Here is a 14605-nt window from a genome sequence, read left to right as displayed (position 1 = left end):
ATATGAAGACTCACCTGAAGGATTTCTCGGCAGATATAAGCAATCCAATCTTCTTTCAAACTCTGATTTCTGGTCATTCTTACTACATCAGTGACTGAGCCTGCTGCACATAACTCCATCACCATCTGCAGGGAAGTCAGCAAAGTGTCAAGAATTAGAAAGTAGTTCTATGAAAATATCTGGAGAGTTTTAGTCCATATGGCTTGTATTTATATGTAATGTTAGGGATTAAGCCATTGCACATACTGGCTCAATTGTCTGGTGGGAGTCTCTAAAGGCTAGTGGAATTAGAGAGTTGGAACCTATCCAAAGATCAGTGGAGGGAGGGAAGGCAGGTACCACACCAGGGATATTTAACCAAGAGGTAGAATTTGAGCTAAGCCTTGAAGGATAGTGTTTGGATATAAAGAGAAGGAAGAACATTCAGTTTATTGAAAAAAGAATGATTATATTCCTGTAGAAAGCTTGTGCAGGAGACAAGCCTGAGTGATGCCTGGAGTGCAACAGAAAAGATCATTGAAGGAACAATTTGATTGCAAGTGAAGAAGCAGGATAGAAGGATCTCAAAAGAATTTGCACTTCAACATTAAGACTAAATTTGTTTGTTATTGTTGTTTTGTTTTTGTTTCTAAATTCTAAATTTTAAATTATTGTTTCCTGAGATAGTGGCAAACTACAATTTCAAGGGGTAAACTATCAATTGTATTCCTATAGGGCATTTTTTCCCAAATGACTTTACTGCTAAGGAAACTCTATTTTAAGGCTATTATCACTGAAACCATCTTGTTCAGATGTTACTTTATTAACAAAAATTTCTCAGAAAATTTATCTTTTTGCCATCAATTAATCAGGTACTAAACTAGTAAATTTCCTTTCCTATATTAGCTGGCTAGAGGCCTGGACAATGTAAAAGAGAATATATCTATTATAATCAACCCAACAAACTTTTCTTAAGCACAGGCTTCTGCATTAGTGCCCATGTCAAAACCTCTTTATAAATACAACAAAACATGTTTTTTTTAAACTGTAGGCAAGTTAATTATTGCTGTAGATGAAGGAAACCTAAAGGATATGCCCCAAATCATGAATATGTAAAGTCTACCTCATTTCTTGTTGTAATGCTAACATTTTCTTTTCAGTAAATCATTCCTTTAATTTATATTTGTTCACAATTCATATTATTGCATATCTTTCACATAAGTACACTCTCACAAAAAAGAAGAGAAGAAATTGCCTAACAAAACTAATTATACAGAGAAACCACGAAAGTTTAATTTTCATGTTAACTGTATTAAATGGTCACAACATGTACAACTGTGGTAATGGAAGCAAAGTGGCTCATTTTGAACCATGACAAACATAAATTAAAGCCATTCATTCAGATGTACCCTGGAAAAATCTTGCTAATGTTACTTAAGTCAGAAGCGCTCTAGTCTTAAAGGTACATAAAGACATTTTCAATTATTTTCCCAGCTTTGTAAGCATGATGTCTGGCACATACACTTTATAAATGGTAATTATTTAGTCATTTACTTACTTCCTATTTGTTTTGATTTATATGGGCAAGACAGTGTAAATGGTCCCATGAAAACTCTTGCCTCCACAAATAATTTATTCATCCTTCAGATCTCAGTTCAAAAAAAAGTTTATTAAAGAAGAGTTTCTCATTCCCTACTTAACTTAGATACCTTTGTTATTTGCCCACATAGAAGCATGCTATTTGCCCACACAGAAGCATGTTATTTCCCTTTTGACCAATTATATACTCGTTTGTGTGATTATTTGACTGATACTGGTCATTGCAAATGGACTGTAAGTTCCAACAGGTCCGGGACATGTTTGTTCAGTTTATCCATGTAATCTCATAATCTAGCAGAAGGCCTGGCAAATAGATGGTTTTGAATAAATATGTTGAATAATTGAATGAATTGAGTACTGATAAATACATCTAATAAGGAGACTGCCATACAAGCAAGAGGAAAAAAATTGTAAGTAAAATTATATTAAAAGACAAATATTGTATGCCAAAAATATACCAATAGTCATTAAAGGTGTACAGCAATATTTAATGAAATGCCAACGGGAGTTGTCAGATAAAAGAAGATTTACTTAACTGGACATTTGGAATAAAATGGGATTAAAGTGAAGATGTTTAATTTGGTGGTTTTGAAAGTGTGGTACCCAGACCAGTAGCATAAACATCATCATCTGTTGTTAAAAAGTGCAAATTCATGGGCCCACACCCCACACCAATGGAATCAGTAACCCTATGGGTAGAGCTCAGCAATCTGTGTTTTATCAGGCTTTCCAGGAGATTCAGATGCACACTAAAGTTTGAGAACCACTATTTCAATTCAGTTCCTTGTTGAAAATATTTCTATAATGTCCACTGCCCTGCTTCCTAAAGTCCATTATGTAATGTGGAACAATCTTTCCTTGACAACTGAAGGTTCTTAAAATTCTTAGTTATTATTTTGAAAAAAAAAACAATACTATTCTTGACTTGAAATGGAAATGGAAATGTAGCTAGCAATTGGACACTGACCCCACTTCTGTTCTAAATATTCCTTTTGAAATAAACATATCTCTGACCAGAGCTCATTTTCTTGTTATTTGACTATTTCTGCCATAGTGGGAGGCAGCAACATTCTGGTAACTGTAGCTTATGTTTTAGTTACCCTATACAATTTATATCTCATTGATCTTTAATTTGTGACAGTATAGGTATAAGTAGACTAAGAAAAAGATAAGTCAACTAACAAATTAGAAAAAAACTTCGGGAGTTATGTTTAAACTTCCGGGAGTTATGTTTAAACATACGTGCATTTCCTTAGAAAAACTTAAATGCATCCATATGTTCATGCTGAATGCTAATTAGAATTGATACTTATCCAGTCATTATTTGCAAGTCCATCAGGTAGTCTCCTTAGCCATACCTCTAATTTACCAGCAAATATACAGAAAAAGTTAAAAGCAGCAAAACGATATTTAAAAAGAAACATGTTAGATATTCCCAGTGTTCATTTGAGTCCTCCTCTATTTTACCCTGAAGACCCTTGCCAGGAACTTATGTTACTTTTCCATACTTTATTAGTCCCATCTCCAGGAATCAGAACACATTTTGTCATACTACTTTGAGCAGTGGAGTGTTTAAGTATTCCTGTAAGTGCACAAAAGTGCATCTCAGCTTGTGAAAATGTATTTCCTCATGTGATATTTAGTCTTAGGAAATAAGATCAAGGTTAAATACATACCCAAAGTTGGTGCCTCTGGCCGGGGGGGCTCAGCTTGAAAAAAGCACCATAGAAGGACACAATGTTTTTGTGGAAAGAGTACTTCTTTAAAAGGTTGAGTTCAGTCCTAAGATCCTCTTCCTCATCCTGCAGAATAAACAATAGACAATAAAGTTCCTAAACTATGCCAGTTAATAACTATGGGATCCTAAACTAGAGTAGAACAAAGGAAATTCTATGGCCACCCATTATACCCCACAGCAATTTATAATATAATCTCAACTAGAATTATCAGAGAATGGAGATCTCTGGTTAACCGGGAATTTTGGAGAAAATAAAGCTTAATTGAAGATCTTTTAATTTAGTGGTTCTGAAAGTGTGATTCCTACACCAGCAGCAATGGCCATTGTATAAAGTTTTCACTGAAAAGAATCATTACATTTTGTTTATTTTGTAACTGTTTTATTGGAATATAATTTACATCCATACAACTCGTCCATTTAAAGTGAAAGTTCAATGGTGTTTAGTATATTAACAGAATTATGCAACCATCACCACAATCCATTTTAAAATATTTTTATCACCCCAAAAGGAAACCTTATACCCTTTAGTTATCACACACAAATTCTCCTACAAACACATACCAGTTTTAATGAACCACTAATATATTTTCTATTTCTATAGATGTATCTATCCTGGACATTTTATATAAATGAAAATCATTTCATATGTGGACTTTTGTGACTAACTTTTTTCCCAAGTTTTGCCCATATTGCAAAATATATCATTATTTTATTCATTTTCATTTTCATTTATTAACTGATAGACATTTGGGTTAGCTCTGTCTTTTGGTTATTATTAATAATGCTGCTGTGAGCATTCATATCAAGTTTTTATTTGAATATATGCTTTTATTTCTTTTTGGTGAATATATATATTTATTTCTTTTTGGTATATACATAGAAGTGAAATTATTAGGTCAAATAGTAACTCTGTATTTAACATTTTGATGAAATGCCAAATCATTTCCACAGTGCTGCACCTATTTACATTTCCAACAGCAATAATGATTCCAATTTCTCCATACCCTCATCAACACATATTATTTTCTGTTTTATTATTATAACCATCCTAGTGGGTGTCAAATGGTATCTCACTGTAGTTTTGGCTTAAAATTCCCTGATGACTGATCATATTAATGATCTGTTCATGTGCTCATTGGCCATTTGTATATGATCTTCAGAGGAATGTCTAGTTGAAAATCTTTGCCCCTGTTTTCTAATTACGTTATTTGTCTTTTCATTATTGAATTGTAAGATTTATTTATACATCTTAGACCCAAGTGCTTTATAAGGTATTTGATTTGCAAACATTTTGTCCCATTCTGTGGGTTGTCTTTTCACTATCTTGATAGTGTTCTTTGTGAAATAAAGTTTTTAATTTTAATAAAGTCTGATTTATTGATTTCTTATTTTATTGTTTATACTTTTGGTGTCATATCTAAAAATCCATTGCCAAAACTAAGGTCATGAATATTTATCCCAATGTTTTCTTCTAATAAGCATTTTATAGTTTTAGTTCTCACATTTAGGTATTTGATCATTTTGAGTTAATTTTCAATTTTTTTAATGTTTATTTATTTTTGAAAGAGAGAGACAGAACGTAGAGCAAGGGAGGGGCAGAGAGAGAGAGAGAGGAAGACACAGAATTGGAAGCAGGCTCCAGGCTCTGAGCTGTCGGCACAGAGTCTGATGCAGGGTTCAAACTCAAGATCTGTGAGATCATGATCTGAGTCAAGTAGGTCGCCCAACTGACTGAGCCACCCAGGTGCCCCTTAATTGTTAAATAAAGTAGGGGTCTAAGTTCATTCTTTTACATTTGGATATCTACTTATCTCAGCATCATTTGTTGAAAAGACTATTTTTTCCCCATGTATTGTCTTTGCTATGTGTCAAAAATCACTTGATCATAGGTATATGGAAGTAGTGCTATTCCATTGATCTGTGTATCTATCCTTATACATGTAACCACACTGACTTGGTTTGTGACTCATTGCATTTTTTTAAATGTTTATTTATTTATTTTTGAAGAGAGAGAGAGAGACAGAGAGAGAGATAATGAATCCCAAGCAGGCCCCACACTGTCAGCACAGAGCCTGAGGTGAGGCTTGAATTCACAGACTGTGAGATCATGACCTGAGCTGAAATCAAGAGTTGGGTGCTTAACCAACTGAGCCACCCAGGTGCCCCTCTGACTCACTGCATTTCAAAGGTACTGGTTTGATCTGTGCTAATTTTTTTTTAAAGATATGCTTAAAGTCATTTATTTTCTTAACCACAACAGTGATACATATGGATAAAATATATTTACATATATGAAATAAAATATGTAAGTACTCCACAATCACTGAACATTTCTTCCTACCAATGGTAACAGTTGAGTGTATATTCCTCCAGACATTTTTATTCCTGCAGAATATATATATTTCACTACTCTGCAACTCACATGTCTTATTCAATACCCAAAGCACACATTTCTACATCAATAAGAATAAATGCACTTCCTTTCTATGGATGTGTAGAATTACATTGAATAAAGATACGAGGCTGCCACTCAGGGTATAGGTCAGGGCTAAAGGTATGTTTTTGAGAATTATCTCTATAGTGATAACTGAAGCTATCTTTTTGGATGGGTTCACCCAGGTAGAATACATAATTTGAAGAGCTATTTCTAGAAGAAGACAGTGTGATGTCATCAGAAAAGGGCATCTACACTGAGCATAAGGACACATGGGTTTTACAACAAATAGCTAAAAGTTGGAAATTTACTTAATTTTCCCAAGGTTGAATTTGTCCTCAGAAGTCTGATGGAAGTTGGCAGCCATTACCTATCTAAATGGAATATTAGTAGAACCAAATAGGACAATATATTTAAAGTTCTTTGAAGTTCTTGAAAGAAGAATGCTATAAATGTAAGGTATTATCATACAGTATCTATGTTACTTCACCTTCTCACTTGCATTAGTGTTATCAGAACTGTACACCTTTCTCCACTTTTTACCCTAATCTGCAACATCAGCTTTTACTTTCATCACATTTGTTATAGTGGAGTGAAATGGGAAGCTATTCTCTCTCCCTAAAGATTCAGCTGTCCCCTTGTACCGTGACAACTAGGTAGTTTCCATAATCCATCTGTAACTATTCGTAGCCAATCTAAAAACAGCTTTTTGCTTCTCAATAATTTAAAAATCATCACACTTTATATGTAAACAGATGCAATGCATTGGAGAAAAATATCTTAAAATATTAACTTACAAAAAAGTAACTTAAATTGTTGGGAATTTCTGATGAGCATATCATTGGTTTATGCATTTAGATATAATATTCCTAATTTAAAGGAACTTACATACAAAGAAATAAGATTCACAAACATGAATGACACAATCATTGATGAATACAGGATAGTGTATAATGAAGTTGAGGGTGATACAAAATGGCTCAGGTAGTGATCTCCCACTTGACAAAAGAATTCACTACCTGGGTCTTTTGAATGCCTACTAGCTCTAAATTTCATTTGATTGTAAATAAAAAAGCTCTCTCACTGCATCTATAAATGTTCCATTTATATAACTTTTCAAGAGTACTGTTATTGTGCAAAATAAATATATGCTGTAGTATGTAAAGACTTTTTTGACCAAAAATAATTTTTTTATTAATTTTTTTTATTTGAGTATAGTTGACACAATGCTACATTAGTTTCAGGTGTATAACATAGTGAATCAACTTGTCTATATGTTATACTATGTTCAGCACAAGTGAAACTACCATCTGTCACTATACAACACTATTACAATATAATTGACTATATTCCTTAATTCTGTACCTTTTTCATCCCTGTGACTGACTCATCCATAACTGGAAGTCGGTATCTCCCACTACCCTTCATCCATTTTACCCCACCTCCTCCCCTTTGTCAACCATCACTTTGTTCTCTGTATTTATGTCTGACTCTGATTTTTGTCTATTCATTTCCTTTTTTGGATTCCATATGAATGAAATCATATGGTATTTGTCTTTCTCAGTCCTACTTATTTTATTCAGTAGAATGGCTAAAATTAAAAAGACAAGATATAACAAGTGTTGACAATGATATGGATAAAAACGAAATTTCACACACTGTTGGCAGGAATTCAAGTTGGTATAGACACTGTGGAAAACAGTATGGAGGTTCCTCAACAATTAAAAATAGAAAAGAAGACTTTTAAATTAAAAATACAGTTGAGCTCCTATTCTGAAATCCAGTGAAAAAGGATACCTTTGACTTCTTTCGGGCAATGAATCAGAAAGGGCCAACTGGCATGAAAATAAATTAAGGAATTAACCTTTATCTTTAGTTCTCCCCAGAATTTCCTTCAATTATATTGGCTTGATGACCTGGGGGTAGGGGGAAATAGATATTTTAGCTGAAATTAATAGGTAGCTGAATATATCTAGTCAGTTATCATTTTACTTCTTAGTTTATTCTCTCAGACCCAGTAGGAAAGATGGGAAATGTTTTTAATCTTTAGCTATAGTGTAATTAGACTTTAAAAAATAGTTATAAAATAAATATAAGGCAATGTACTAGGTTCTGAAATGTCCCCAAGTATTCATTATACATTATAAAAAGTTTGAAATCTCAGAGAAATGGCTAGCAGCTGAAGAACATTCTTTAACATTTCTCTGGGATTTTCCAGTGGATTTACCCATAAATATTCAACAACTAAAAAAAAATCTAGACACCTATTTGTCTTTGGGAGAAGGGGATGAGGCCTGGTTTCTCCAGGTTCTCTGTATTTATTGTGTCATAAAGGCAGAAATAAATAAAACAATTAACTTGTGGCATGAGAATCATATAGAAGTCCAGGTTCCAGTGTCATCCCAGCCTCCCAAGGAAGCTCAGTTAATAAGTTCTCTTTGAATTCCCTTAACCTGTTTTCTACAAAGATAAAAATTGATCCTCGTGACTTTCATTCTTGTCATGTAGGACCCTTGAACTTTCTGCTTTACCTCAGATATGGCTGTCCTTTGAAATGGTAACAACATCTGCCATTGTATAGAAATAAACCTCAGGAACTAGCAATTCTATGTGTACATGGGCATTGTCAGTACCTAGCAAGCCACCATCATTGGGTTGAAAGGAACATGAATTCATAAAGAGTGCAGTAAATAAAAATGAGATGATGGTGTGAGGGTAAGAACACAAAGAACATGTAAAAGAGAAGCAGGGGCCAGCCTGAGTCCTTTAAGTTGTTTGGTAGTTTGATTATCAAAGAGCTTTTTTTTTCCTTCTGAGTTAGAAAGGTCATGTCCACAAGCAAGAATAGAAGAATGGCTGGGCTCAAGGCAGCTATGCAGTTGCATTTGACCATATTTTTAACTCTGTTTATAAGTAGGCCAAATATTCTGGTGCATTTTACGTATGAGAAATCTGAGGTCTAGAGAAGTAAGACCTGTTTCCCAAGTATTTCTTAGCTGTTTAGTGGCAGACTTGGGATTTAGATTTGTGTGTCTGGACTTCCACATTATTGCTATTTCCATAAACCTCTGACTCAAAGAGATGTGTGTGTAAGTCACAACCTTCTTATCCCAAAGGATTCAAGATGATTTATAAATACTAATTGACTGATCAGCTAGCAGTTATTTTTCTTACTAAAATATATAATCAGAGAGTTCAAAGTTCCCAACTAGAAAAACTTTTAAGAGTGAGTTTCCCACATAAATGTAAACTCTCCCAAAACCAATAAACCAAGATCAGATATGTTTGAAAAGCATTAGTGTGTTTGCCATTCTCAATTAACAGGAAGTTGAGCTTGTGAGAAACACATAAGTACATTATATCCATCAGGCCAAGTAGGTAATTTAAAACTCTCACAAATATCTCAGTAATATGATGCTATAGCATTTCCTGGCTCAGGGCCAGTTGTCCCAGTGTGGCCTGAATATCCTAATTTTTGTCAGAAAGAGACAGCTCAAGGATACGACAACTTCCTTTATAATTTCACCCCATTCTAGAACCAAAATATTTTTCCTTGTGGAAAGAATACCAGAGAGGGTTCGGGGAAGATCTTTAAAGGAACTTATTAACAGAAATGTGTGATGAAACCAAATTAATCAATTATATTTTTCATACCTTACACTTTGCAGCTTCTTGATCTACTGAAGTGTGTTAGATTAATCAGTACTACCTGTTTTATTTGGATAGGCTTTGATTCCAGAGATACATTGTAAACAAAACAGGAGCCTGGTACTTACTAGATCAATCATGAAACTGTTTACCAATACCTTTCTAATATAAATACAAACTTTCTCTGAATGTGATTGGGTTAATGGGAAAAGTTATCCTAAATCCTGAGAGCATATTTATTAAGACACAAAAGGTTGAAATATTTGAATACCAGATAGCTGAGGAGAAGTGTAAGAAAAAAAAGGTCAATTAACAAAATTGATAATGGGGTGCCTGGGTGGCTCAGTCAGTTAAACATCCGACTACAGCTCAGGTTATGATCTCTCGGTTAGAGGGTTCAAGCCCCCCGTTGGGCTCTGTGTGGACAGCTCAGAACCTGGAGCTTGCTTCAGATTCTGTGTCTCCCTCTCTCTCTGCCCCTCTCCTGCTCATGTTCTCTCTCCCTCAAAAATAAATAAACAGTTAAAAAAGTTTTAATAAAATTGATAAGAATAGGAATTCTGCTTTTAGGCTCACACAATATTTTGATAGGTCACCAACATCTACTGAAGAAGAATTTTCTTTGTATGATTGTATTCTAGAGCTAGCAAATTATTAGTCATAGAGTTCTTTGTAAGGAAGTTATAGAGCTTCAAGTACAAAGCATTTCCACTCCTTTATGTATTCAAGTACTCTGCCAGATATCTGAAGACTTTTATGTTGGATAGCTGTGGTTTTCTGTCTGCTATTGTTCTTACAATAAAAAAAGAGTAGTCCTCATTTAACTCATATACAATAGCAATGTTTCTTAGAATCATAATGGGGGAATAGCCAATCAGTCTGGAATACCATGTAAAAGGTATAAAAAAGACCTTACCAGGGCCAATTTAAGGCAAAATTTGCTCTTGGTTTCATCATCTCCTTTGTTGCTACTCAGCTAGAGTGCTCTATACTCTGTGGATATAATTAATCCTTCACCTGCTTTCAACACTTACCTGTTCAGGGAACTGTTTCTTCTAGCCCCTGATTTCTGACGATGTTAGTGTTCAAATATAATGATTGATCTATGTGAATGTGTTAAAAGATAATATGTTATCACTTCCAGGCAAGAATATTTTAGTTATGGCCTTCTAAAGATAATGATACAAGGGTTAGTTTAAAGGTGAAAATTAAAGGAAAGACAACTTGGGAGCTAAAGGAAACTTTCCATACTCACGCTGTATCTCCATCCAACAGACTTTTGATATTTATTCACTCTCACTCGTCTTCCTATTTCAGGTAAAGCGGTCTGCAAAACCAAGAACAAAATGTTTTTAGACCTACTAGTACACTTTGAAAATGATTTATTCTTAAATAATTTGTGTTCTTTGGGCATTAAATGTAAGAGTGACATAATATTATTCCTCTTTCAATTTTCACTAATAATTTTACTTAAAAATCAGATTCTTATATATACAGAAACTTGGCACCAAATTCAAAATAACAGATTTAACTACCATATTAATGGAAAAATTACAATTTGATGTTAGTAAAGTGCTATTTTTCCTTACAAAACACAGTAATTGAAACTATCTATGGTATGAAAATGAGTTTTAAATATTTCAAAAGTTAGAGTATCTAAAATGTAGATTAAATGTCAGTCAAAGGTCTCTCAAGTCAAAACAAGGATAATAAGTATGTTAGATAGTCTCACTAAAAAAGTACTGGGCTGATTATTTGGAAGCCATGATTTGTAGGGCAAAATAAATCCACAAAACCTCAAAATCCCTTAAAATTAACATTGGTTTGCAACATTTGACATTTACTGGCAAAATAAAAAGCATGCAACTCTTTAAATAGTTTCAGCAATTCACTCCTTGCACAAATTGGAAAATAACAGTTTATGGCATTGACAACGGTTCAGTGAATATGTATAATTTTTCAAACATAACATTTGAGAATTTTTCTTTAAGGTATAGTGAAGTGAAATTTTTTTGACTTTTGCTATGTTCATGCTAATATTATCTAGAGAAAATGAGGCACTCATGCTAAAGAAAGAAGACAGAAATCAGTACTTAGCAAATTCCAGGACAATATGTTATGAACCATGACGCAACTTTATAAATGTTAGCAGGAACAATGCCAATTAAACTGTCTCTCTTGCTCATCTGTCAGAAAATGTCTGAAAAATGTGCATCTCTGACAATTTCTTTCCTTCTACCTGTCATCGAGAGTCTAATGGCCTCAATTCTCAAAAGGAAAGATTGGACAGGGAAAAGTATATGATCGAACACAGAAGGATTAACACAACATTAGAGGAAATCTCCTCTTTGCTATCCTTAGAAACAGATAATAAATTAGAAATATACAGGAATATAGATATTTTCCTTATTCTTATAGAATACCAAAATATGTAGACTTTTTGTTGTGAGTGAAACATTTTTTATGTGTAACTACAATAAATCAATAATAAAGATAATATACTATGGATAGAAATAATATTAAATGACACATATAATAAATCTAGATCAACATAATTATAATTATGTATAATAATGATGAAAAACAAATACAATATTTTCTGAGCTGTGTATCTAAGTCCATAGGATACCATTAAATTGAACAATATATGGATAAGATACATTACCTTACGAGCATTCATCACTTTAACAGCTGTAAATGCACCAGTTTTTTCATGGAGTCCCTGAAACACAGGAGAGTAATAAACATTAAATGCCATCTATATAGTCAAGAAGCAGGCATCAATGGATGAATGGATACAGTATACTGCTAAGTGAAATAAGTCAGAGAAAGGCAAATACCATAAGATTTAATTCATATGTGGAATTTAAGAAATAAAAAAAAATGAGTAAAGTGAAAAATAAAGAGAGACAGAGGCAAACCAAGAAACAGACTCTCAACTATAGAAAACAAACTGATGGTTATCAGAGGGGAGGTGGGTGGGAAGGTGGGTAAAACAGGTAAAGGGGATTAGGAGTACACTTATCTTGATGCACTGAGTAATATATAGAATCATTGAATCACTATATTGCACACCTGAAACTAATATAACAATGTGTGTTAACTGGAATTAAAATTTTTAAATTAATTAATTAAGTTAAAATATTGTAGCCTATTATGGAATATAGCATATTACACAGAGATGAAATATCAGGTACTACATAGAGAACAGAAAAATCAAATTGTGAATATTTTAAAGAAACTCCAACCAACTGACTTGAAAAATCAAGCAAGTTTATGGAGTATTTTTGCTTTTTTGTGTTTGTATTAAACAGTGGACATAATTGGCCATTTGAAGGTACTGCTTTCTTAGTATATTTAGTCTAGGTTTACGTGGCACCAGAGAATCTAAATGGAAAATAAAAATTTCAGATTGAAGATAGGAAAAAAGGAGATGTTAATACTCAACATTTTTTCAACTGAGTATGTGGTATTAAACAGATACATCTTTCCACTGGACCCTCATATACACTAAACAGGTTTTTCCATAATGATCATAGGTAAGAGTGATACATAAGCAATTCAATGACTGTAAACTCTTTGGTATGCCCTCAGTCCTAAGAACCAATGATATTTATGAAAGGAAGAAGTTCTGAAAGATTCTTTCTTATTGAAAATGTTATGAGTTCCAAAATTTAATCTTATCCTAAATGCAAATACAAGTTATAGATTTATAATTTTCAAAAATGGACACAGATGTTTGGAATATGAATTCTCATTGTGTGGCTGGTGCCTTTGAACATATTTCAACTTGTAGTCATAGAAAAAAAGTTCCGTTTTTTAAAGTTTATTTAGAGAGAGAGAGAGAGAGAGGGAGAGAGAGAATCCCAAGTAGGCTGTGCACTGTCAGGACAGAGACTAATGTGGGGCTTGAACTCACGAACTGTTAGATCATTACCTGAGCCAAAATCAAGAGTCAGGTGCTCAACTGACTGAGCCACCCAGGAGCCCCCAAAATTCAGTTTTGTGTTGATATGAGTTAAGCTTCAACTTAAAACATAACGCCTTTTCTAGAAGAATATTTGATTTGGGGGCTGTAGTGAATTACAGTCTCCCCCAAATTTAGGCTAACTGATAACTTCAGAATGTGACCTTAATTGAAAATAAGGTCTTTGCACATGTAATCAAGTTAAATGAGGTCATACTGCATTAAAGCGGCCAATGATTGCTGCCTTGGTAAGAGAAAGGGGGGGAGATTCAGACACAGAGACACAGACACACACACAAAGGGAGGATGGCCATGTGAAGACAGGAGAAATTGGAGTGATGCAACTACAAGCTAAGGGATTCCAAGGATTGCTGGCAACAACTAGAATCTAGGAAGAGAGAAGAAAGGATTATTTCCTAGGGCCTTCAGAGGAGGAATGGCCTTACAGACTTCTGGCCTTGAGAAACATAAGAAAATAAATTTCTGTTGTTTTAAGCCACATAATTTGTGGATTTGTTGCCATAGCTGTAAAGGACTGTCACTAATCACAGATCTCATGTGAAAGACAGCAACACTTTTTTACTTATAGAATGATCAAATGAGGGGTGGTGTGTCTCAATAGTATTGTTAATATCTTGGGTAACCTGTCAAGTGAGTAAATGCAAAAGATTGATTTCAGAAATGTGATCCTTAAATATATTACTTGTTTGTTGTCAAATCTCTTGTATAAAGTATCCACTTTGAAGTATATGAATACTATTTTTAGATGATTCTTACAAGCCCTCTCATCAAAACAAAGCCAACTGATCAAAGAAAATCAAAAGGAAAAGAATTCTCTACCATTACCACTAATGTTACATGCTACATAAGAGTGTCAGCGCTTCTCGGGGCGCCTGGGTGGCGCAGTCGGTTAAGTGTCCGACTTCAGCCAGGTCACGATCTCGCGGTCCGTGAGTTCGAGCCCCGCATCAGGCTCTGGGCTGATGGCTCGGAGCCTGGAGCCTGTTTCCAATTCTGTGTCTCCCTCTCTCTCTGCCCCTCCCCCGTTCATGCTCTGTCTCTCTCTGTCCCAAAAATAAATAAAAACGTTGAAAAAAAATTAAAAAAAAAGAGTGTCAGCACTTCTCTATTTTTCCCCACTGATAAGGCTGATAGTATTTTAAAAATATTTATTTATTTTGAGAGAGAGAAAGAAAGAGAGAGAGAGAGAGAGAGAGAGAGAGGGAATTAGCAGGGGAGA

The 14605-nt window shown here is 34.1% G+C and overlaps 1 protein-coding gene across 1 annotated transcript in view; it reads right to left on the bottom strand.

Annotated features, from left to right (window-relative positions):
- The window catches only part of NRK (Nik related kinase), a 158945-nt gene that overhangs the window by 68903 nt on the left and 75437 nt on the right, over positions 1-14605 (bottom strand). Inside the window, exons 3-6 of the mRNA XM_047843920.1 lie at positions 12064-12120; positions 10654-10725; positions 3255-3380; positions 15-125 (exon numbers count right to left, since the gene is read on the bottom strand). Of these exons, the coding sequence (XP_047699876.1) occupies positions 15-125; positions 3255-3380; positions 10654-10725; positions 12064-12120 (366 nt within the window). The remainder of the gene's footprint in view (positions 1-14; positions 126-3254; positions 3381-10653; positions 10726-12063; positions 12121-14605) is intronic.

The sequence above is a fragment of the Prionailurus viverrinus genome, chromosome X, assembly GCF_022837055.1.
Source record: "Prionailurus viverrinus isolate Anna chromosome X, UM_Priviv_1.0, whole genome shotgun sequence".
Taxonomy (NCBI): Eukaryota; Metazoa; Chordata; class Mammalia; order Carnivora; family Felidae; genus Prionailurus; species Prionailurus viverrinus.
The sequence above is the reverse complement of the archived record's forward strand: the minus strand, read 5'-3'. Positions and strand labels throughout refer to the sequence as shown.